This window comes from Daldinia childiae (genome assembly GCF_008694065.1).
Source record: "Daldinia childiae strain JS-1345 chromosome Unknown Scaffold11, whole genome shotgun sequence".
In the NCBI taxonomy this organism is placed as follows: domain Eukaryota; kingdom Fungi; phylum Ascomycota; class Sordariomycetes; order Xylariales; family Hypoxylaceae; genus Daldinia; species Daldinia childiae.
Window position 1 is genome coordinate 175,542 of NW_022984652.1, and position 25,003 is coordinate 200,544.

Sequence of the window (25,003 nt, forward strand, 5' to 3'; positions counted from 1 at the left end):
ATCGTACGAAAAATTTGAGACATGGGTATGATCCCTTTCTAATGTCTATATAACACTTGTCACCATAGAAAGGGTACTATAAGCGTCATCGATATTGCGGCTGGCATCTGCATGTTGTCTGGTGGGTTACATCCCGGATCTGTCAAACAAGATTTGAATATGGCTTGTCGACTGTCAGACTCTACTCGGGGGAAAAGGCCGCAAATGCTGAGCGACGATATACACATACTTGAAGGGCTGATGCGGCGCGCTCTAAGCCAATCGGATGCTACCTAGTCGTTGGTCATCGTTGAAAGGGGCCATGATAAATTAGGGGATTTACACGAAAACCAATTGTATCACCGATAGGGTTTGATGACAACTTCTCGTAGATTATTGACACCAACCAATAGCTGCTTCGAGATATCTCAAGCCTCGCCCCATTGAAATGTATGCAGGAAACGAACAATGTCTGAGACAGTCGCGTTAGGCCCACTGTTTTCCTTAGGTCCCGAGCTTCGTATTCATTTCCGTGCTAGGAACGTGGACTGCCGTCACGAAAATAAACAGAATACCTCAGTCCGAGCAGCGTTCCTCTAGACCTTCCCACCGGTTTCAACTGAAACATTCGCAAAGCAGCGGTAATTTTGAGATGTGCTATGGAGTTGACACCATGAATGAAGAATATGTCATAGTAGACGAGTAGAATGAGGAAAAGGACCGATTTGTTTATACGAAAGCCTAGGTAGAAATAAGGGCACCTGAGTCGTAAGTCTCTTGTGCTTCGAAAAACTGAGATTTCCTTAGCTTGGCTCATCTTAGGGGATCTAATTCTGCTATGATTTTCCCACGCATGCATGGCTTCGTTGTGGCTGATCCGGAAATTTGATTGGGGTACGCCATAATCCATAGAACATACATGGGAAAACAAAAGTCAAGAAATACCTAAGTACCTCTAGGTATATACCTAAAGCACGATGGGAGCGTGAATGATACGAGACGTAGCTAGTACATGATTTTGAGAAATGCGGAAACCCGTGGACTCGCCCGTTTGCTATATCTCTCATTCGGCAAGTTAATCTAGCTGTAACTATCCGAACTCGCAAAAGGTTTGATATCTTAGCTAAAGCCATGGCTGGAAAGTTATGTTTTCGGCTACTGCCGTGTTAATACTTTGGGAATTACCTAAAATCCACCGTGGTGTTGTTGCTTTTAATTATCAGAGGTGTGGCGTAGGGCTTTGTTTGACGTTTCTCTGAGTCTCAGAGCTGTCGTAATTAGTGTATATACAAGAGATTCGATATATTACAACTTCTACCCAGCTGGTGTGGCTAGTGGAAGTTCAATATCAGATCGACCCATAGTTTCCGTCCAGTCTAACATCCTTGATGATAGAGATTCTTTAGTCGATGAATTTGGTATGTCTCAGCTGTTGATACCACTTTTCTGCAGAACTATAAAAATCGAAGCTTGAAAGAATCGAACGCTAACTTTTTGTAAGGTCCTATCCTCGGCCCAAGCTCTATGGCGGTACTATGAGGTTGACAAAGTTCTATTGACTTCGTGGTCGATACGTGCTTGATTGGGAGGACATGATAAAAGGTCGTCGTTGTGCTCGCGCAAATGCTTCGACGGCGATGGGCGACGCGTCAGTTCTGATAACACTTCCAATCGACATGAAAAATCTGCGCAAAATTATCAGTCCCAAGTTAGGCACGACTTTACTGAATATTTCAAAACTCTACATACCCAAATGTAGCGCCAGATCCTAACATATATTGACCTAAAGTTCGCATGATACCATTCTGTCCAGCGCCGTATCTAAATATGTTCACAGTTCCTATGCGCCATATGTCAGGGGTATATATTCTACTAAGCTATGAGCTCAGCGAGGTGGGGGAGATAAAGCGTACCGAAAATGAAACCGATAATAACGCCAACAGCTATAATGATTTTTAGTTTTAGTAAACGCAAATTGCTTGAAGGACTTGATATAGTTAGGTACATACTACCACCCATCATAGCTCCCATCTTAACTATTAAATAAAACAATGTTAGTGATGCTTTATATAGTCTTGAGCATCTAAAGTCTTAGGGACTACGAACGTTTGTCGACAGTGGAGGGGCCTTGGGGGCCGCGGGTTGTTGGAACAGGCGGCATCTTGAGTTAATTCAAATCTCAAGATAGGTATCTGACTGAATCTTTATGACAGTATAATAGTTTAAGAATGGGAAGTTTAAGGCTACAGCGCTGCCGAGTTGGTTTTTGCTGGTTGGTGGGATGTTTCTTTCTTCCGAGGCTCTTGGAAATGATTTCGCGGATCAGCCGTTGTAAAGCCGGCATCTCCAGATTCTTGGCGCGGCTGAGTGATAGGGTAGGCCCACAGATCCAGTTTATCGATAAAGAAATAAGTACGTACCTTAGGTACTTGAGCTGAATGATACATGGATCATTGATTACATACATGAAAATGGTTTGGCGCTTTACCCTTCTTGAAGATATATCACGTGATGATAGCCTAGCACCTGCTTCATACATGTTAGGTACCTCATAATAACACATCGCGTCGCATGCGCCTATGACTTCCATCCCTAGCTACATGTAGAATGGCAAATGTGTACAAAGGAATCCTTAGTTGGTAATATTCATATAACTATAGTAAATTGCCAATATTAATAGAGATAATTTTGATATATTTACACATAGGTACCTATATTCTTTTAAGACAAATCTGTCCGACTCAAGTATATGAGTAAGTACCTAGGTATCTTTTGAGATATTATCAAGCTTTCTACAGGCAAGGACGAAAAGGAAAAAGAAAAGTAAAATGGAACTTGAGGCTCTCTTCAGGCTTGCTATTTGTTGTATCAAACCCATGTTGTTGCCACATTAAAAATGCTGCTAAAGCATGTAAAGCGCTTAGTAAAGTAACTCTGTACTAAAGTTAGGTGGGTAGGTACCTAACCTTAGGTACTTAGGTGTGGTAAGTAAGGTGGTAAGTGAGGTGGTAAGTGAGGTGTGGTAGGTGGTACCTACTTAAGGCAAGTAGGCAGGTAGGGTAGGTACCCCCAAAATACAGAACATCGAGGTAACAGGATTAGCCAGCGCCAGCAAAAAAAAAAAGAGAGACCCGACCTCGACAAGGAACCTGGGCAACTCCAAATCTTTTGAATGACCACATCCTCAAAAAGTGTTGCTCCTCTTACATCGCTCAAAGAGTTGTGTACCTTAATAATTCGACATATTTCCAATCACATATCGTCGCCTACCTAGGTAGATACCCCTTATCAAAATCGCATGGTATGTATCCAAAATGTTCCAAACTTCTTTTTTTTCTCTAACCGCGCACAAATCATATTTCATGTCTTCCCTGTCTTCCCTGTCTTCCTTGTCACCCCGGTGTTCCCGTAATCAACTTCAATCAGTTGCTTGTTACCCTCGTCTTGACTTTGACTTATGGAACGCCCCTTTTAACTAACTATAATTTTTTTTATCACTGTTTAGAGAAACGACATCAACAAACATCTCGCCTGCAAATATCCTCTCTTACCTCTCGATCGCTTCTTTCTATCAATACACATATACACATATTTCGGCATACTTTGCTAGTTCCGGTCGCGTGCATGATCAACAGAAGGGGCCCGCTTAACCCCCCGACTCGGCTTCTTGGTCTGCGTTCTCATCCACCCGCTCCCTTTCCATCTCGCATCCCATCTCGCTGTTCTTCCTCATGACGGCTGTCGCAAGCCCACCAACTTTCGCTCAACACAATCGGCCGGCATGGAGTATTAACGGTGGACACGCCGGTCAGATCAATTCCATGAATCCTGATGAGCTAAACCGGATGCTTCTGCCTCGAAAGAATTTGCAGCGAAACAACTCTTCCTCTTCCATTTCTTCGACTTCATCCGTATCATCTACTTCAACTATTGCTACGACCGGCTCTCAAACGAATGGCAACTCTGTACCAAATTCGGGTGACATGGGCGCGTGGAATAATGGTACCGGTACACGAAAGCGACCCCAGCCGAAAGCCCCGTGGCCGACTCCGAAACCAGATGCTCAGTCGGATTTTGTAAGAATGTCTGCAGGACGCCCGCAGTTGGTTGGTGGCATAAATGGATCTGCGCCGATGCATTCACCTTCACCAGTATTGCCTTCCCAAGGCATGATTGGAGCGCAGCAAGGAATGTCCCGTCCCATGGCTGAATCCTTAACCGGCGGGAACCAGCCTGTATTATATCTCTTATCCCTTAACGGAACATTCGAGCGCAAAACGATATCTGTCCCGTTTTCTCCTGAGACCCTTAGGATTGGTCGTCAGACGAATGCAAAGACAGTTCCCACGCCAGTTAATGGTTTCTTCGACTCGAAAGTCCTTTCCCGCCAACATGCAGAGATCTGGGCGGACCGCCAGGGAAAGATCTGGATTCGCGATGTAAAGTCTTCGAATGGAACCTTTGTCAATGGTACACGATTGTCACAAGAGAATCGCGAGTCTGAGCCACATGAATTGCAAACCAACGATCATTTAGAACTGGGTATTGATATCGTTAGTGAGGATCAGAAAACCATTGTGCATCATAAAGTGGCGGCGAAGGTTGAACATGCAGGCTTCTTGAACCCTTCGAGCAATCTTCTCGATATGAATTTCGGCGATCTCGATCCTGCGAATGGCTCGATGATGATGATGGGTCCGCAAGGTGGTTTGCCTGCTCGGCCTAGAACGGGAAGCCAAGCTTCTATGGCGAGTAACGGACGGATTATTGCTGGCGGTAGTATGATGGGATCACAAGGAAACGTCATGGGTCATCAACGAGGTCTGTTCCTTTCGCCAATTAGTACCGAGCAGATTGTAAAGCGGCTTCAGGTAAGCAAGACCCATCTCTCATACTAGATTAACATCTAATTATACTTAGCATGAGATGCGGAATCAACGTCTTCAATCGCAAGATCTGGGTCGAACCAACCAGTTTGTCCAGGGACTTCTAACGAAAGATGATATTAAAGATATCGAGAAACCCGAAGTATCTGAGCAGCCACGGTCACAAATAATTAATGGGAATGGGATATCATTCAGATCTGATAATAAAACACGATTCTCCGATCCTCCAGCGCCACCACCACAACAACCTTTACCCGAGAAACCAGATGTTCCATCTCTAAAGCGAGGTATCACGGAGCGGCCCAAACAGTCTGGCCAGAGCATGTCACCGATCCGACAAGACGGAATGAGCCAGATCCTACATTTGACAGAGCTCTTAAGTAACGCGAAGCGGGAAATCGAAAATCAGAGTTCACGTATGCGAGACCTTGAGGAAACCTTGCAGAAAGAGCGACGAGCTCGAGAGCTTGCCGAGGAGTTGGCCAGAAGATTGGAAGAGAACTCTAATACACAGACAAATGGTGTTCCCGTGAAGCCAGAAGCTCACGAGACCGCATTGGAAGAAGCCTTCGAACCACCCATAGATGAAGTATCGCCTGCTACCGATAATATTCTCGGCGACACTAACAAAACAGCTCCGCAAGCTGAAGCCATCGAAGCTTCCGCCACGCAGTTACATACTCAGATTGAGTCAATGGTATTAGAAATTAGGGATCTACGACAGCAGCTCGATGCTTTCAAGCAACGGGCGGAGACAGCTGAAGCTGAAAGAGATGCAGACCGCAAGAGTTTAGCAGAAATGGCTTTACAAATTCGAAGAGATGCTGAGGCTAAAGAAGCTGCTGCGCGGGAGAAAGCTTTATCGGATTCCCGCGCTATCGAGAAATCTAACGATGCAGGTGTGACTTCTGAGGACTTGTCCACTTTGGCTCGAACATCACCTCTAGGCTCAAGCCAGGACCAGTCAGATTCTAGCGAAATCATTGACCAACCCACGCTCTCAAGGGCCAATACCATTACGCCACATTCTACGACACCTAGGCTTTTACCACGCGATCAGGCATTGGCAAACAGCATGCCTTACGCATCTATGATAGGGGTTGTCCTTATCGGTATGGGCTTAATGGCTTATATAAACGGGTGGCAACCGCAACCAAGACTTGAGCGATGAGCAACTTAGCTATTGCACAGTCGAATTAATGTTTTCTGCCCGGTATTAACATAACTGACTACCTAGGTACATATTGACATTCATCCTTTACACATTCACGAATTCTTTCCCTTTGTCCTTATTCTATAATAAGCTCGTCCAACTTTCGTATCTTCAGATACCAGTCTTTTTGTAACAAGGCATCAATTTGGGACCGGCGTTAGGGGAGCGGCAAGTGACTACGTTAAGGCCACCAGACTACGGGGCTTTCATCCCTTTTCTATCTAGCATCGATGATTATGCGCACTCGGCCTCTAGGATGTGGTTCATTTGTGGCAGGATACGGAAAATTATTAAGTACGCCGAATCGAGATGGCCCGATTAGAAAATAGGGGTCATCGAAAGGCTACTTCTATGCGTCTTCATAGCTAGGCGTCCGCTATGTATTAGCAGGTCGGGTCTAGTCATAGGACTTGGTTGGTGATGTGCTACATCGCCTGGCGATCCGTAAAAAGGTAGCTTACGTTTGCATAGCGCATGGACAACGAAACGATTTTATTCCGCAACAGCAGCATTGATCGTGATGTGACGGCGACTTGTAACTTATACAACTAAAATGTAATATATTTAGGCGAGGTTTTCAAGGTCAAGAAGTTCTTATCCATTAGGTACCTAAAATGATTCAAACGATCATCTGAGTCCCGAGTTTCCCGTTTCTCCTTTTCTCAGGGCGACAAATAGCACATAGTCATTAAGTCAACAGACTGCCTCGACTAGAACATCAAAGGCATATATTCTGGGTAGCTATGATAATATCTAAGAGCTGAAAGCTTGTCTTGGTGCAAATCCCATGAATTTTGAATAGCAATCCGAGGAAGCCAGTCTCAACAAACTCGAATATGGACTTCTTTTTCAGCGCGGGTTGCATGCCTGCAAGGATGCCATAACGGACTGGCTAGGGTATCGTAGAAGCTAAGCTGTTTATAAGTTATGCATGAGCAAGATTCAGGACTTGCTCTTGATTGTATGGTTGGATCCGCCACGATAACGGGACTAGATCCAAAGGATCTGATCCCCAGAAGTAAACGCCCCTCATTTAGTCAGCAGACGCGTTATAGACGACACGACTCGATATTTAGGTAATTAACCTCTTACTGATCGACTTGGATATATCTTCGAGTTTTCTCTAGCAGTCCGAATATCTAAGTCTTCAAAATGAGGTTCTTGAACTTTTTGGTACTACATGTCTTTGCAGTCGCTGCCTTGTCCAACAAGAAAAGACTCATTATCGACACGGACCTCTTATCATTTGATGATGACCCCTTGGCAATTGGCTTAAGCGGTATACTTCAAAACTGGGGACAAGTTGAACTAATTGGAGTCATGTCAAGTATATATCCTCCAAATTCTAGACCTCGTGCTACGTAGCATATGTTCATTAATAGTAACAACGGATATAGGCGTTAATAGTCGATATGCTCCTCCAGCTATCGATGCGATTAATACTTACTTCGGGTATCCGCAAATCCCAATTGCGATCCAGAAGCCTGTTGACAACTTGGTACGTCATTAATCACAAAAATGAAATAAGTCGGATTGTGCTTAATGTATTCTACCACAGACAAGATTACCAGAGCATCCAGAGTTTGGAGCCTACGTTACGGGGTTGACCTATAACTTCACTGAAGATCTACGAGATGGAACCAATACCCCTGATCCAGGTACGGCAATGATCTTATCCACCTAGAGTTACGATGTGCAACGGGACTACGTCTAATATACAGCTTCGCTCGAATAGTTTCATCATACCGCTATCTCCTCTCCACATCAGCGGACGATTCAATTACTCTTGCTGTAATCGGGTTCTTCGATAACGTGTTCAACCTTCTTAACTCTGGCCCTGACCAAATATCTCCATATACGGGAGCTGAGCTACTCGCTTCTAAGGTGCGCGAACTCGTCGTACAAGCCAACGACGTGGGATATTCTTATAACACGAACACGCATAACGAAACTCTAGCTCAGAAAGTATTAAACTGGTGGCCGGGTAAATTGACATTTGCCTGGGATGGTGTTGGCGAAAACACCATCCTCGGCCGCCGCATTACCACTAAATTAGACCCCACCAAGAATCCGCTCGGATATGCTCTGCGTACCAACATCGGATATAACCAGGAGCACCCGGTCTGGGATGTTGCGGCTGTGTACTATGCCGTGTGCGGGCTGGACGACGTATTTAGATGGAAATACCCGCATGGCGGCCGTGTGAATATAAACGCGTCCGCTTTCGCTACCTGGGAGAACGGTACGGTTTCAAGCCCAGGGTTACAGAACTCTATCGAGTTTAAAATGCCCAATACGACATTTGCGACTCGGCTAGAAGATACGCTGTTATGGGAGCCGGGACAGCATGTGCCGTACTGGAGGACTTGGTGTAAAAATTAAGCTGATATAAGGGGTGCTCGAGGGTTTATCATTGGAATCACTGCCATAAGATAATCGTCGTAATACACAAATATAATAATAAGCTTTCGAACGATATACCTATAGATTACCTAGGGTATAGAGAAATCGGCGTCTTAATCGACATTCGTACTGATAAAAACAACCAAGACAGCAGTGAATCTACGAATTTATCAGTATTTATCTAATTCATAACATGATGTAAACATACGCAGCTGTGGCAGAAAACAATTCCGACCGTTTAGAATCTACATTGATTAACGACAATACCAATGAGAATGCAGATGTGAAAGCGGCCAAGATGAGTAGTCTTCGCCACATCGACTGTACGAGATACAGAACGGATATAGCCGCAACGGGTAATAATGAAGATAGCACAACGGTCAGAACCTTGGTTGGAAGAAGTAGCTGGCTACCTTCAAAGCGAGCAACATCATCACTATTCTGGAAGAATTTCCCAAGCGCCTTATATTTCAAACTGAGGTACAATTTCACTAAGAATAGTGAAATCTTGTCAAGCTTCTCCACGGGACCAACAGTGACGAGGTCACTTGAGATTCCTGCGTCAGACCACGTTGTACATTCCTTTCCAATTAGAAATGCACGTTTTGAATTATCGTCCAAGATGTGATTTAATACTTTCAAACTCCGGTTGGATGGCTTTTCAAAATGTGCGACTATGTGCTGCTGGATCAAGGCTTCGTCTGCTATTCGATTAAGTAGCGGGACGACATGAAGGGGAGGTTATAAGAACTCACTATACTCTTTTAGTTTGTTTCTCAACTGTAAAAACTGTGACCAAACTTCTGCGTCTTTTTGAAGTTCTGCCCAGTCATGAGGGGACCTCTCTCTCATGTCTTCGTTTATGCTATTCTGGATTTCCACCTCCTTCTCTCGCCATGACTATTCTAGATGCGTCAATTCGGCCTGTAGGTATAGAGTATTTTGATAATTAAGGGATGAGAAACTACGAAGTAAGGTAAGGTCGGATGAATTTGACATGTGATTCGCAATTGCTGCGTATCCGATCATATCCATATCGAGCAAATCGGAAACGTCCCAGCGACTATTCCGGTAAAGGTGGCGAGTGCAAGTCGTAATTCTGAATCAGAACTTGGAAATACGGAGAGTATCACCGGTGAAATTGCTCTAGAAAAACATGATTAAACAGTCCCATGTTTAGGACTCGGTCTTTATATATACTTTTTGAGACACGATATGATGCGCTGGCGCCAGTCGCGAAATTATGTATCTACTCGACCATAACCCTGATACTATCCCGGGAAGTATTAGGCATAACTATGCCACAATATCTCCTATTAAAGTAACAAATAGCTACGAAGTAGATAAATTCCACTGAAGTATCAAAGCTTTTGATTGGTTTATATACAGAGGGGCCATGCATGTAATTTAGGAGTTGGATGAATGATTACAATACAGTTAACATAGCCACGCTATAGCCACGATACCATGATACCATGATATCCAATAAGAATAAGAGTATAGTTAGCTCATATTGTCTTCATCGATATTTCTAGTTTCATCGTTGCCAAGGTAATCCGAAATTCTACTTTTCAATGATCTCGCAATAATCATAACGATCAACTCGCGATTTAAGCGTCATACTTCCCCATTAAAAGATTGCCTTCACACGATAGCTAATTTAAGAATACCAAATGAGCAGTATGTTGCGTGAAGGTCTTCTATCTGATGAAACAAGTCCCGACGCGGAAGCTATCTCTGATGTCGATTCAGAACAGCTCGATGATACAGATCCGGAATCTTTTTTTATACCAATTCGTGAATTTTACCCTGGTCCACAGGCGGGATCATTGTCGTTTATCACTAGAGAAAAAACAGCTGGTTCGTGATTTTACAATGAGGAGCTGAAGGACATTATACATATTAACACGTCTCATAGAAGAACGAAGTACTCTGGAGTCGGAACAGAATCGAAGGGCCCAGATGAGAAAACAAGCGGCGGAGCAACCAAGCGTGCGCCGGGACGAACAAAGCAACAATGCATCAGACACCTTTATAACACAGCTAACTCAGATACAACAACAACCACAGGTTCAAGAGCTACAATCCCTGTCAGACCTTGACTCACAAAGGTCTCAATTGAGCGCCCAAGGGACTACTAGTTCGAGTGGTCCTAGACTGATCGTGTCCCGGATAAAGCAGATCATTTCTAAAGGAATGCAGAGGAATAAAAGGTAGCTTGTTATGACGGACAAGTATAGGAGCTGATATATATAAACATTTGTAAAACTCTCTAAACATCACCCCCTATCTGTGACTACCTATAATATCAAAATTTAGTTGTAGGTGTAGGATTCGGAATTTAACAGAAATTATCGCAAGATTTTCTTAGACACGAGTAGAAATCTAAGTCAAGTGTTTATGAATTGATAACAAGACATTGTATAAAGTGGCATAATTGAAATTTCCCGTATTCCTTCTCTTAGGCGTCTATCTGTTTGAAGCTCAAGTTATAATCCTGAAACACGGTTCTGCTTCGTCAGTTGTAGCTGCGCTCGACCCGCAGAGAATCGGCGGACAATACTGAATGCTGGGTGCGCCCCTATAAGCGCTGAGAACTGCGGGTAGTCAGGAGCAAGCTGATGGACTTGAAAGGAGTAAGTGATAATTGCTTAGGTATGTATGAATACTGGTAAAGGATTCAACTAACGGTCTAGTGGCTGTCGCATAACAAGAGGGTGGATGGCATCAATCCCGCGCTTGAATATCTATGATAGCTTTGGGCTTCAACTAAATAATCCTAGATCAATACCATGGGGGCTAATATTCAAGTTTCGCGTTACTTACTGTCACTAGGAGTGTTAAGACTCATAATAAGAGGTAATTATTTGCGTCAGGAGGCTCTAATTCCTTTGATATGTGACATCTTGGTCTATGATCCTCCTTTAAATAGATGTCAGAAGAATACTGCTGTCCAAAAAAAACATAACCTCCTCCTATGACCTGGCTTCCCTTCGTTTTCTAGTAACATTATTATTCGAAGTATGTAATAGTAGTATAGCGATGCTGCCGCTAATTTATTATGAACTTATTTGACTTGAGGCCGCTGATGTCTTCCCTATTCCCCGCTACGGTGGACCATTATGACATTAGTGCCAAAATCAAGAAAATGGGTGGCACTATGTCTAATAAGGTAATAGTAAGGCAAAAATACAGTGTAAACTCAATTAATATGCACTGTATACACAATTAATGCCCTTTTTTTACCTTATACCACAATAACTTTACGAATATCTGTCCAAATATTTTTCAAAATATACCAATATTTTGATTCAAAAATAATAAAAATTACTATCCAAATCGCATGTAATTTGACCCAAGATTCGTAAAGATATTAAAACAGCTAGGTACCTAGGTACCTGTCTTTCCTATTCCAAAAGTTTAAAAGATTAGCCAATCAAATATCGCCTTTACCTTAGCCTCAAAATACCCGAATTCAATAACAACACTTATACATATTCAAATAACTTTCAAATAACTTTCAAATAACTTTCAAATAACTTTCAAATAACTTTACCACTATACCATTTCAAAAAATATAACTAGTATCATTTTATAGCCTTGATTAATGCGAAAATAATAATATAAGTTGCATGTATACATCTTTTGGCTGACGTATCGTATAGCGTGTTATATCAATATCCAATAAGTCTTATACGGCACGTGACACCCTTTATAACCACCCGTACGCATAATAGCCCTCCCTTTATATTACACATTATCTTTACGAAATAAATCAGGAATATTATAAGACCATTTTACTAATTTTTATTATATTTCAACTAAAGTAATGATATTTTTCATAAATTTATATTAATATTACTCGAAAAGTTATTAAATAATGTAAAAGTTTTGTATTTTACCTTGTATATACCCCGCATAGTATACTGTGCACTTGATATATTACCCTTTTTGGACAGCCCTGACCTATTTTCTTGATTTTGGCACTAATGTCATAATGGTCCACCGTACCCGCGCCAAAGGTAGCCAGGCGAGGGGCACAATGCGCGCTGCCAGAACAACCGCACTGAATTCATAACGTACCTAGGCATATCGGGCGCTTAAGCGATTGAATTAATGCAAAGTCTGAGTCACGAGAAATCATAGATCGAGGTGGTCTTCCTGTGCTCTAAACAAGCCTTACTTTCTTTACCCTTAAGTAGATCTAACATTGAATCGCGCCTCAATTGCAACTTGATGTAGAAAGCCCAACCAATTTTGATAACGACCACGACTTGCTGTCCTGGAAAACCCAACAAGAAAGGGACATAATGCAAAGGTGACTTTATATAAGGGAGTTTTTATAACTGCAGCCTAACGCATAACAGTAACCCTTTTAAGGTACCTAGAGTGTTACATCCCAGAACAGTATTGGGCGGATTGAAGCGAAGTTTCGCGTGTTTATTCAACTCGATATCTAGAATCCCATGATGATCAGTACAATCTCACTCAGTTTCATAACTCCAAAGCCAACATGACGCGAAAAGCGAGCAAAATGTGAGGTTATCGGTACTAGTTGAATATATACCCATGGCGAATTGCAAGTAGCTCGTCATGCACGAGATACACTACGTAGAATAGGCATTTAATCGAATACCGCCACGAAGAGGACTAATTAAGAAGCGACTAAAATGTCGTTGGATCTAACAGGAAGCACGGCTTAAATTTGCCAGCTCCTGATTCGCTTGATGAGCGTCAAGTCGCGTACTGACAGATTTTTGATATTGGCGGTGAGGGTACCAACAGCAGATATTTACGTCATATGGGGCTTAACAAGGGCTTTCCGGATTGCTGGGTTATCAGCGAGACTTTGAAAACCACGGTAAGCTATTTAGCGGTTGATTCAATTTTCCGTTGTTAGAACCACAGACGTAAGTGTCCCCCTCCATCCCCAACGTTATGAGTGTCACTATATGTACGCCGATCCTACGAGAAACAGTCTTTCCAAAGGATTCTCTGAGCCTTTGCTACGTATCCCGCAGGAGTACTAAATGTAGTATCAGTAAGTAAAAGGGTCGTAGTAGAAAATTTCACCGCCAGACATGGGATCCAAAATAACCCCACCTAGCTAAGCCAGATACAAAATACCGTTCTAGCAAATCTCTACTCAAATTATATGAGTATTAGATAACGTCGTATCCTATAATAACATGCCTTATGCTTAATGAGCCAAATAGGTTATCGTAAATTCGATAATTCGGTATAGGGCCATAAAACTCTTTTCTCGGCCTTTGGATCCATTAGCGAAGCAGAGGACTGATTTTGACCCCCCTTGTCGGACAATTGATAGGATAAAATGTCCTTCGATCGTCGGTCACATCTTTTGACAGATTTCCTCGAAAGATTACATCGGTGATCCCACCCCCCCTCTCTCCCCCGAGACGACTTAAACTTCACTTCAATACACTCCACCGACAAGATGGCGATGAGTCTTTCCTCTCTTTATCTATCCTTCTTCGCTGCTTTCGACGTAGTGCTAGCAACTAGCCTCAACGTAACGGCTATTGGCGCCAAGGATGGCAGTTCCCGTTTTGAATGCTGGGAGCTTGCCGCGCCGTTTGTCTCATCCAGCCAAACGGGTATTGCCGGATCGCAGACTACGTTTTTAGGAGATGTTAGTAACATTACGTATAACGTGATCCCGGCGGGTTTTGACAGCGGAGTTCATAATACACCTAGAAACCAGTAAGTTTTCTATACTTAGCTACCTATATATCTGGAAATATTACCTAGTTCTAGGTAAAGCTTGATAAGTAAAGTTCTCACACGAGGCAGATGGATTATTGTCCTTAACGGACTAGCGGTTATAACACTACCGGACAATAGCTCCGTCACTGTCGCGACGTCGCCGGGAGAGATGGGTCTGTTATTTGCCGCAGATACTCCGGAGGTCAGCCGCGAGGGTCATGGCAACTATTTCCCGGGTGTCTCGGAGACCATCTTTCTGCAGGTCCCAACGAAGGACGGCGCGATTCCGGAGCATAAGGTACTGAACGATGATGGCCCTTGTACTCCAAACAAGTATACGGCGCTCAGGGGGTGGGCGACTGGTTAGCATTTTACTTGTGGTAGACTATATGGTGGGATAAGTTACTTAGGTTAAGTGGTAGTTACGAGGGTGAATGGGATCTTCTATATCCCATTAAGGATTTATCACAAAGGTTTTAGTAATAATCATCGGCAAGCGGGACACGCGTTGATACCCAAGCTATCTACAACATTCAACATTGGCTGGAAAAGGATCAGGCGTGAAGCTTAAATATACTAGGTACTCGACATGAGTGGTGGCTTCTTGGGTCTTGTATTATAGAGCGTTGAGGCCTCCGTACTGGTGAACTTTTGGCTCATACGGGCACGATTTATAATTTATATGCATGTTAGCTGAGGCGAAAGTCATTGTCCGAGCTGCATTAGTCCAAGCCAGCATTTTAATTAAAAGATTATACAGGACTTGATTCACATGAACGAAATTAGAAAAGGAATATTCACACTCTAGGTCTGTTTAAGTGCCTAGTATAAAAAGATTAAGCGAGCGCGTACCCAATACTTCCATATCAGACCCTTATAAAGTTGCTCTGCACCCTTCAGAAAATGGTGGTGCAATATGGACTTGTTCCGTGTCATTTATTACTCCCTGAATCTAACGGAACTCGGAAATGCGCCTGGTACAGCCTTGACCTGTAATATCACGTCCCGTATCCGTGTCTGGGCATGATGCTGGAAAGCAGGATGTGTAGCCAACGCGATAGCGAGGAAGAGAGCTAGTATAATGATGATGAAATGTTCAAGTAGGAATCCGCTGCGCGCACCCAGGTTTACGCCGTTCTTAGGAGCTAGAGGTCCAACCATCTTCTTGATAGGTTCGATAGCATAAGAACGTGCGGCTTTCAGACCCCGCGGCATACCGGGGAGTCCGTCCATACTCCAAGCGTTTTTGAGGGCCCAGTAGCGTTCCATACTCTCCTTCTCGTTGCCTTCGAGGAACTTGTCTTCCTTGCGTTTGAAGAAGTCGTTGAGGGTAGTCCGGAATTCCTTGAAGTCGAATATCGGCACCGAGTAACCGCATGAGGTGCCGACTTGGTGGATGTCTACCACAATGACCGATCGCGTGCCTGGGATGACCTCGATGTTCTCCCTCTGCACGATGCTGTCAAACTCTGGTGTTCCATGTTCAAGTACGCGGCCTTTGCCCCAAAGCCTCACGATACGGGGCGGCCCTTCGAAGGCATTGAATAGTATAGTTACGCGGCCGTTACCCGGCTCCAGAAGATGTGAGATGGTCTTGTTTAATGTTAGTTACTTTCATGATCTCTTGGTTGAAGAAGCAACATCAGACCTCATTTCCACTTCCTGTCAAATCCAAGAACCAAAAAGTTTTAGTGTCGGGGACACCAAAATACTCGCCCCCTTTTGGTGAGAGATTAACATGCCCTTTCCCCGATAGTGGTGCTGTAGCTATCCAGAAAACCTTCTGGGCCAACATCCAATCGATGAGGCTTTGTTTTGGGATTTCTTCGAAATATGCGCCCATGATTAAATAGTGACGACGACTCAATTCTCTGCTATAGCGTAGATAGGATCTGTCAATAAAAGGATTGTTAGATTTTTAATCGAATTTCAATGAAAAGGGTGGGGCTAGGTATATAAAAGCAAATCTACCTCTAGATGGTGACGATTACTATATCTTATGGTATTGGAGAATTAAATCGAAGATCCAAGGTTGTATATTAAACTTAGATTAAAAAAAGGTAACCTTTTGAGCTGCCCGATAGAGTCACTTCACGGAAGCCGAGAATTGCCGGTGCGGAGGTGATCCACCAACGTCCGAGCTCCCGTCTTGCCGTTTTACAGAAGTACCTAAACTCCTTATAGTGACATCTTCAAATTTATAGATCTTAAAGCGGAATGGCCGATATCGGCCCTTGTTTTACACTAGAGCCTATATTTTTATAGGTTAAGAAGCCTATCTCTAGTAAATTAACATCCAATTATAATAGTTGACCAGACAGAAATGTAAGCAATGTATGCCGTCTTTAACCTCTTTAAAATCGGTAATAGTAAACTTGTCTTGCCCGTTATTCCCTACAATCAGGCAACTCTTTTAACTTCAACAACTCATGCCATCAATTATTATGGTCACAATTTTCTTAAAAGGAAAAAAAACCTCAATCTATAGGACATCTTTATAATCCAAGCTCCATCCCTTTATTCAAAATCCCCCTTAGCATCGAGTCATATTTTCTTCCCTTTAGGTACCCTAGCAAGCCAATATAAGAAAAAGGTAAGTATGATGTTGAAGGCTACATAAACGAACTGTAGTCCAAAATCACGCCAGCGGTCGACGACGTAGATTTCCATTGTCGCAAGGAATGTGTTCGTCTCTCGCAATGGACAATATATGCATTGCCCTGTTGAGTCTGGGTTCACTAGACTTCCGGAAACTTCAGGATAGCTCAAGTACTGCAACATATACTGGCCGCATGTCTGCCCAGGCGGAGATTCGAATCGCAGTAGTTCGTAGGATGAACATGTCACAACTGTGTTGCCGATACCAGTAGAAACCATCGCACCGATAAGATATGTAAGGGGAGCGACACGGTACATGAAGATCCAGAACCCCGGGAGTTGCGACGGCGCTACCAATACTCTATGAGAGCCAAACGAATTAGTATTCATTCAAGATTCTTACACAAAGTCCAACACGAGAACCTTGAGCGATAATAATATGTGCAAACGTACCCGCAGAATATCAACCATAATGACGAAACGAGCTGCGCCATTTGCACTGCCATTTCGGCGTGCTCCAATCCAGCCGCAATGGCTTGCGAGAGAGTAGACATGAATATGCAAAAGATCCAGAGTAAACCGAACATCAAACCACCTCTCTCGGTCCGGGAGAATGACGGGTCTCCGTTCTTCCATAGTCCCGTTGGATAGTACCAAACAATAAACAGTAGGACTGATGTAACTGTCTGCCAAACTGCTTCCACAATTACGTTTGAAGCGACAAATACAATCCACGAGTATGTTTTAGAAGGCCGTTCTCGTGCCTCAAAGAGCTGCCGGCCGCGTATAAACCGGGGTATTATTTGTTGATCGACATTGTTGAAAATAGAAGCCAACAAGAAAATAGAGAAAAGAACGTTGATGAGACCTTGCATATCTAGTGGCGATATGAAAAATGAGAATCCGTTGAAGAAACCCTTATTTTAGGTCAGCCATGCCCAAAAATAAAATAAAATCATTGTTAAACTTACCACCCCAGCAGACAGAGCCACTTTAGAGTACAAATAGACCGGATCACGCCAATACTCCTGAAATATCCGATGAGTGACAAGAATGAGTTGATTTAATGAAGATGCTGCAAATTCATCGCGCGGCTGGTATGATTGGGAGACTGCAGTGGTTGAAGACCTTTCCTTGATCGCGGCTAACTGATGCTTCACCTCCTGTCTTTGAGGGCTCTTTCGCCATGTTTCGGACCAGTCGATTGTCTTTTGAGACGGATTACGATGAGCTCCTGTCACATCAAGGATCCACTCAGCTGGATTTTCTCCAGGATCACAACTTCTGGCCCCGCCGTCTTGGAAATACTGGATTAGTGTCGTGGCTTGACTGCCGATGTCGCCAAAGTAGAGAGTACGACCACCGCGTTCAAGGAATAAGAGTTGGTCGAACATTTGAAACAGCTGCGAAGATGGTTGGTGTATTGTACAAAGGATAGCCTGGCCGTTGTCCGCTAGTCGGCGAAGCAAAGTACAAATGGTCCATGCGGTTTGGCTATCGAGACCTGAGGTTGGTTCATCTATCCGGGGGTTATTAATACCATTGATATGATATTTGGAGAACGATCATACCAAGAAAAAGAAGTAGTTCCGGCTTCGCAGCTAATTCGACACCAATGCTTAATCGTTTGCGTTGCTCGACGTTCAGTCCTAGGGCCTATTGTTATTAGATGTAATTTAAAGGGGTTGTAAAATGAAAGATTAACCTTCTCCTGGGACCCCAACAACAGCGTCTGCATATGGGTCCATATCTAGGGCCTTGAGTACATATTCAACGTACTCTGACTTTTCTTGCTTTGTGGAAGACCTTGGTTGTCGTAACAAAGCACTGAATTCCAATGCCTCACGCACTGTAGCGGTTGAAAGGTGAATATCAGATTGTTGGACATAACCTGTTTTACGCTGGAAGCTACTGTCTCTAGGCTTCCCGTCAATGTAAGCAGCTCCTGACACGACACCAACAGACGTACGACAGGCTAGTACGTCTAAAAGTGTAGTCTTGCCAGCTCCAGTAGCTCCCTTATGAATAATTGTCAGTAAATATTGTAGTAGTGGGATGGCCTCATCCCTACCATCAGAGCCGTCAGTGTCCCGGGTTTAACAAAGCCATCCACCTCGTCGAGGATGCGTTTTTTACCGTGACGTGTCTCGATATCATAACAAATTCCGTCCCAATGAAAAATCGCGGTTTGCTTCTGTAGGTTATCGAAGATACTGGGCTGGTGGCCCGCTATGACCTCAGTCGTAATTTTCTCATTTGCTTGCATTAATATAGCGGGATCCGTAATTGTTTTCTCCTCGTCGGCGACAATGAGCTTATTCCTAGCTTTGCGGTCACGGCAGAAGAGGAGAATATCTCCTTTTGACCGCTGAGCAGGAATGTACTCCACAGCAAGGAGATGAACAAAGCAGAATGCCACCATCATTGCAAGCAAGATACCAAAATTCCTAATATAGTATAGTTAGTTGGATAAATCACCACTTTAGTATATGACTGATTTATTCTAAGCATACCTCCAGAGATGAGATCTAACGAAGCCGTACTGAACCTCCAAGTATCTTTCACCTCGCACAAAGTCTTCACCAGGCAGGCTCCCCACAGCAGAGCATATTCGTTCAGTTGAAGAGACCTGGGTATATGCGGGACCTGAAGGTACCATGGTCGTGCATGAGTAAATTCGATCCCAGAACTAAATCCAACTATAAGCAAATGCTTGAAATTTAATAGAGGTAATGTGACATCTAGTGTTCTGACACACCTCGTTGATCATCAAGCTTTCGTACGCGTATCCAATTGGGTTTATCCACCTAATCCAGCCAAACCAAGGATGCATGTATTTGGCTGGAATAACGAAACCTGCATATATAATGAAAAGCAGCATTAAATTCGCAACAGGGGCCATAGATTGTTCTATCGTACGAGACAGCGAGCCAACCATGCGAAAAAACATGGACATAGTAAGGAGACACGTGAAGGAAAATAGATAGAAGGTAAAGAAGCCACCGGGAGTTCGTCGTAGATTGGCCATAAAATAAATGGACAGATTAAATCCAACGGAGGTTAACACCTTGTTCGGGATGTCACACATCATAGAAGCGGTTGACTCAACGAAAGGGTGATAGAACTTGTATTTGTCGTGTTTTTCAACGATTGGGCGCGCCGCCCACATAGTAAGGACCTAATTCGACAATGTCAATTATACGAGGCATATTATAGCAAAGTCGAGCTGGTCGTGGAGTATAAGAAAGTTAAATTACTAACCTCGAATGCACTAATGCCAGCATTAATGACGATGCTGTAGAAGATTAAAACAGCTCTTCCGTAAAAGCTATCGGTCGTCTCGGGTAGGTTATAGAATACACTGGAGATGATGATGGCCACGACGGTGTTTCCGATTATGCCTGATACTACAGGTACGTAGTTATTTCGAATCCTATAGAAACCACGTTGCACGCAGACTATAATTTGGTGGTAAGTCGAGATATTATATGGCGAGGATTGGGTGCTAGCTTTATATTAGAATTATAGTAGAATACAAATATTCAGTCTCTGTCCTTACCTGTCACGTCCCAATGACGCAGATTTCGCAGCGTGATACTGTCGCACTGCGTCCTCTTGAAGTGGGTGCTCAGTATTATAATTCGTGATCTCATCTAATAGACTTTGGTGTTCTATACTTTTACCCCAAGCATCTACAAATTCGTCAGCGGAACGCGGAACCTTATCTTCAAACCCGGTCTTTACTACATGGGCCCTTTCAGTAGGGTTTGTTAGTGAGGTCAAAAAGTCGGCTGTAGTGTGCCTCTCTGGTTTAACGAAGCCAAGCCGCTCGAAATAGGGCACTGCTTGGTCGATGGGCCCGAAGTATATCTGTAGGCCATCGTAGAGTAGCGTGATTTTATCAAATTGATCATATATGGCTTGGGAGGCTTGATATACACTAACCATAACAGATGAGCCGCGGACAGTAGCAGAGGTCTTTAAAATTGCAATGACTTCAAGCGCCGTTAGACTATCCAGTCCACGGGTCGTATTATCCCAGGCTTGAATTGGAGCCCCGGCTATGAATGCCTCGGCGATACTAGTTCGCTTTTTCTCCCCTCCTGATACACCGCGGATCATTTCGTTCCCCATCAGAGTCTGGAAAGAATTTGATAAACCAAATATAGAGGCTACAAGGGAGCTTGGAGATGAATGTTGGGAATTGTTCTCGTTTCTCTGGTTGTCATTTTGATTTTGATACGCTCGTGCAGTAGCAGCGAAGCCAAGAGTTTCGCCCAACGTCAGTTCGGGGAAATGGACATCCAGCTCTGCTTGATAGATAGCGGCTCCTTTGCAGTCATTGTGAAGGTGTTCGAAGGAAATGCCTATGAAAAAAAAAGAGTAAGTATCCAAATCCAGGTTAAGTCATATCTAATTCACAGACCTTGATAATTAATTTCAGACTCAGCTTCAAGATAGAACCCATGTGTATCGCCGGTTAGAGCCTTCAGCATAGTCGAGCACCCACTCCCCGGTCTACCCAGAACCAAAAGCATCTCGCCATTGCGTACTAGGCCGTCAAACCCGCGAAGAATTTGTATCTTCTGACGCTGTTGGTAGCCTAGTAATCGACGCAATACAGCGCCAATTGCTAAGATATAACTACCAACAGTGGCTTGATAGTCAGTTGATGATATGAAGCCATATGCATGTAGGTTATGAAAGGATACACCAAGGCGCGCACGGGGGCCAGTGTCTGCCGTTGTAGCCAGCCATTGCTCTAAGGCATATCTAGTTGGGCCATTCATTTTTTCTAGCTCTTTGATTTAGATAGTAGGGATAGAAAAGAAAAAAAAAAGAATATTGAATACCTAAGGTAATAAAATAGGTAATAGAAAATAAAGGGACTCAGCAAAAGCCTTACAGCTTAGGTACAGTCTTCAATAGGTACCTAGGTACTCTCTTATAATTTTATTAAGCCAGTGCCACAATACGATATATCAACCTGTATAGGTAAACCTTCTCAATTTCGTCCAAGCCCTTCAGATGACTTTAGGAGTCAGTACATATAAGAAATCACACCCTCGGGTGCGAGTATCAATGTGTAGGGATAATATCCCATGGGGTAGGTACACTACCTGGGTACATATATGATATGACCTAGTATGTGGATTTATGCAGTGTAACAATAGATAGATAGATAGGTAGATAGATAGATAGATAGTTACATGTACTTACCACTGACTCGTAGTTATTAAGTGCGCTGTCCCGGTCCCGGGAGGATTCTCATCGGGACGGGTAGGTACCTAAGCCTCATATAAGATGTAAGTAAAATATAACGAATAAACGCATAACGGGTTCCAAAATTGAATTCAAATAAACAATCTATAAATGCAATCTAGAGCTCAGTGAGGTACCTAATGTATTAACTACTTAACATTGGCTCTAGTACCTATGCTGCCCATCATTAAGAACAGATAATTTAAAAACCTAATATAAGCTAACCTATCACGTATCATGTGTACTTAATCATATAAATCCCTTACATAGTAGATCTAATGTGAATATTGTTTATCCTATTGAAAAGAAATAAAGAACGAATGTATCTATTTAAAGATGATCCCTTACATAGACGCACAGCTGGTGACTGCCTACCTATCTCCTTAGGTAGGTAAACAAGATGAGCACCGGGGCGATCTTTGCAACTAATATAACCTATGCTCCTAATTTCCCTACTCGTCGTCGAATTCTAAACCGGACTCTCTGCTTCGGTTTCTGGGTGCCTAAGCCGAAGCTCGAGGAGTCCATGTCCAAATCCTTGGTCAGGATCTGAACCTCAAAGGCAGCCAAGAGCAAAGAGGTAGTGTAGAATATGATACGTTTCGCGAAATGTCGACCGGGACAGGCCGCATATCCCCCACCATAAGGGATCCAGGCTCCCTCAAGACCCTGAACAGAAAAATAAGGCTTATTCTCCTCATCATCAGTGCCCGGTGGCGCGGGCCGCTTATACTGGGATGCCGGGACGTTATGCCTAACGGGACCACTGAAAGGATCGTGGGGATCGATTAGAAAGCGCTCGGCCCAAAATGATTCTACGGGGAAAGCCCCGTTGCGTGTGTTCCAGAAACTTGTGTCCATATGCGATGCGTACGTATTAACCATACATACTCGGTTCTTAGGCAACCACCATGAGGCGATTCCCACGTCACGGTGAGGTGAACAGCGTGTAATATAAGCTTGTACGTGCAATCGCAATGTCTCAGCATATACGGATGAGAGCAGAGGTTTACGGAGCACCTTATCCATATCGATATCCCAGGTAGCCTCATCGAATACGCCGTCTAGACTAGACCGTATGCGGTCACGCAGGCTTGTATCTCTAAATATATGCAGTGTGCACATCATAGACGAAGGTACTAGGTTCGTGATAGACCTATAATTATTGGCGGTAAGCTTTTATTATAATAAGGTATAGGAGGTAGGAGTAGAAATACTTACACCCATATCAACCCTAGATCAGCAGCCGCTATCGCATCATCATCTTGATTGTCTATCTCTAGCAAGACCTTTTGCCGAGACCGAATCATTTGCGAGCCCCAATACGGGTCCGCATCACCGTCAGGGCCAATAGCTGACTCGTCAAAATGCTCTCTTGCATGGCGATACCAACTTCGAATAGAGTCTAATAGTCGCTCACGGGCTTGATATGCCTCAGGGATCAGGAAACGAGGCATGAGCTTAGCAAACTTAGGGGTGGCTCTGTCAAATGACCAGAGATCCTGGATAAAGCTTGGGCTTAGCCGGGGCAGAGTAGAGCCGTACAATCCTTCTATAACAGCAGCGCCTAGTTGGTCCTGGAAAAAGCCATAGAAGTCGGGCATCTCGACCCATCCGTCCGAAGGGACGTCTAAGCCGGTAAGATTACGCTTCAGGATGTTGGCAGTTCGCTCAAAGGATGTATTAAGGCCAGATCCACCGAACGCCTTGAAAAGATCCATGTGCGTAAGGAAATCAACCCGGTTGTGAGAGGCAACATTGCTGTCGGGGTGTGGGCGGCGATGAGACCCTGAGTTATCTGCTTTATACGGAGCCAAGGCATGCTGGGGCATTCCAAAAATGTTCTTGAGGGCGAAGGTGTAAACGAAGATGGGGCTGCCTAATTGCTGCTGCTTCCAGACTGCAGCAACATTCTCTGGGCCCTGGAATAAGAATATTTCCCCTAAAAGGATCGAGAGCCTAACTGGAACCAATGACCCGGCATATTGTCTATAAAACGTCAGTCTGGATCTATTACCGGTTGCCTACTGACAACCGACCATTAACAGATGTCTTACGTCACCCTTTTGACAAAATTTACACAATTGAACGTAAATGGTATAGCACTTCCAAGCAACGGAAGTAGGTATGGGAAGGTTGGGGGGATCTGTTTAGGTTTTCGTGAGAAATGGGAATAGTGATATCTGAGAGAGATATACGCATAGCGGAGGATTATGATTGAGATTAAGATATAAAAGACGAGAGATCCCTGACTAGTATGCATTAAAATAACATTTTGAAAGCGGCCAGAGCCATTGGGCTCAGTGTTACTAGACATCATGGTACGATTTTGAATTTAAAGGTGATATAAGTTCGTATATAACTACCTTAGGTAAATAGGAATAGAGATGGGGAATTACAAGTAAGAATGGTTGAAAAGTGAAATTATAGTTTCGAGGCAAAGAGAACATATATCTCTTATGTCTAGGTAGGTAGGCACCTAGACAAGTACTTACACTAAATAAATGCCATTTTACAGATCACGGAGTATAAATTCGCTCTAACTCCTTTATTTATCTATCCGGTTTAGTAGAAATAACACGATTAAGTCAAAGGAGTATGGTACAACTAACCTCCATGATAATGTGCACCTTGGGACATCCTGCAGGCTCTGGGGGTTTGCCACCACCAGCACGCAACCGGGCCGGACCTCATTCGGGCTTACCACAACTCTTGTGTCCGTTGGGGGCTGTTAGTGATCCGAGACCAGACGATAACCATCCATCCCCCCCCCGGTTCTTATATTTCTTATATAGGTAGGTAGACATCTACTAAGGATGGTAATAGTAATGCTCAGTACCAAGGTCGGGATATATCTCAAGACAGTTGAAGACATTTTCCTCCTTTGTACATCAAGAATCAAGAGATAGACACAGGAAGCCCATCATGAACCAGA

The 25,003-nt window shown here is 43.6% G+C and overlaps 7 protein-coding genes across 7 annotated transcripts; 3 read left to right on the forward strand and 4 right to left on the reverse strand.

Moving 5' to 3' along the window:
- Nucleotides 1–1,531: 1,531 nt before the first annotated feature.
- On the reverse strand, nt 1,532–2,140 carry GL218_08056 (Protein MGR2; the record flags this gene model as incomplete). Its single annotated transcript, XM_033584845.1, has 5 exons — nt 1,532–1,664; nt 1,729–1,819; nt 1,893–1,922; nt 1,989–2,015; nt 2,086–2,140. The coding sequence occupies 5 exons, from the start codon at nt 2,138–2,140 to the stop codon at nt 1,532–1,534; spliced, it is 336 nt and encodes a 111-aa protein (XP_033440911.1).
- A 1,570-nt stretch (nt 2,141–3,710) lies between these two features.
- On the forward strand, nt 3,711–6,036 carry GL218_08057 (uncharacterized protein; the record flags this gene model as incomplete). Its single annotated transcript, XM_033584846.1, has 2 exons — nt 3,711–4,850; nt 4,900–6,036. 2 exons carry the CDS (start codon nt 3,711–3,713, stop codon nt 6,034–6,036), a joined length of 2,277 nt encoding a protein of 758 aa, XP_033440910.1.
- A 1,194-nt stretch (nt 6,037–7,230) lies between these two features.
- On the forward strand, nt 7,231–8,460 carry GL218_08058 (putative inosine uridine-preferring nucleoside hydrolase protein; the record flags this gene model as incomplete). The annotated part of the gene is made up of 4 exons (XM_033584847.1): nt 7,231–7,405; nt 7,476–7,576; nt 7,637–7,736; nt 7,814–8,460. 4 exons carry the CDS (start codon nt 7,231–7,233, stop codon nt 8,458–8,460), a joined length of 1,023 nt encoding a protein of 340 aa, XP_033440909.1.
- Nucleotides 8,461–13,939: 5,479 nt separating this feature from the next.
- GL218_08059 (uncharacterized protein) lies at nt 13,940–14,575 on the forward strand (the record flags this gene model as incomplete). The annotated part of the gene is made up of 2 exons (XM_033584848.1): nt 13,940–14,205; nt 14,296–14,575. The coding sequence occupies 2 exons, from the start codon at nt 13,940–13,942 to the stop codon at nt 14,573–14,575; spliced, it is 546 nt and encodes a 181-aa protein (XP_033440908.1).
- Nucleotides 14,576–15,147: 572 nt separating this feature from the next.
- Nucleotides 15,148–16,051, reverse strand: GL218_08060 (uncharacterized protein; the record flags this gene model as incomplete). Its single annotated transcript, XM_033584849.1, has 2 exons — nt 15,148–15,801; nt 15,857–16,051. The coding sequence occupies 2 exons, from the start codon at nt 16,049–16,051 to the stop codon at nt 15,148–15,150; spliced, it is 849 nt and encodes a 282-aa protein (XP_033441029.1).
- A 701-nt stretch (nt 16,052–16,752) lies between these two features.
- Nucleotides 16,753–21,596, reverse strand: GL218_08061 (ABC transporter CDR4; the record flags this gene model as incomplete). Its single annotated transcript, XM_033584850.1, has 11 exons — nt 16,753–17,167; nt 17,260–17,723; nt 17,778–18,325; nt 18,378–18,455; nt 18,512–18,824; nt 18,878–19,253; nt 19,320–19,495; nt 19,565–19,984; nt 20,068–20,311; nt 20,366–21,173; nt 21,233–21,596. 11 exons carry the CDS (start codon nt 21,594–21,596, stop codon nt 16,753–16,755), a joined length of 4,206 nt encoding a protein of 1,401 aa, XP_033441030.1.
- A 907-nt stretch (nt 21,597–22,503) lies between these two features.
- On the reverse strand, nt 22,504–24,388 carry GL218_08062 (uncharacterized protein; the record flags this gene model as incomplete). Its single annotated transcript, XM_033584851.1, has 3 exons — nt 22,504–23,224; nt 23,290–24,057; nt 24,126–24,388. The coding sequence occupies 3 exons, from the start codon at nt 24,386–24,388 to the stop codon at nt 22,504–22,506; spliced, it is 1,752 nt and encodes a 583-aa protein (XP_033441027.1).
- Between the last annotated feature and the right edge of the window lie 615 nt (nt 24,389–25,003).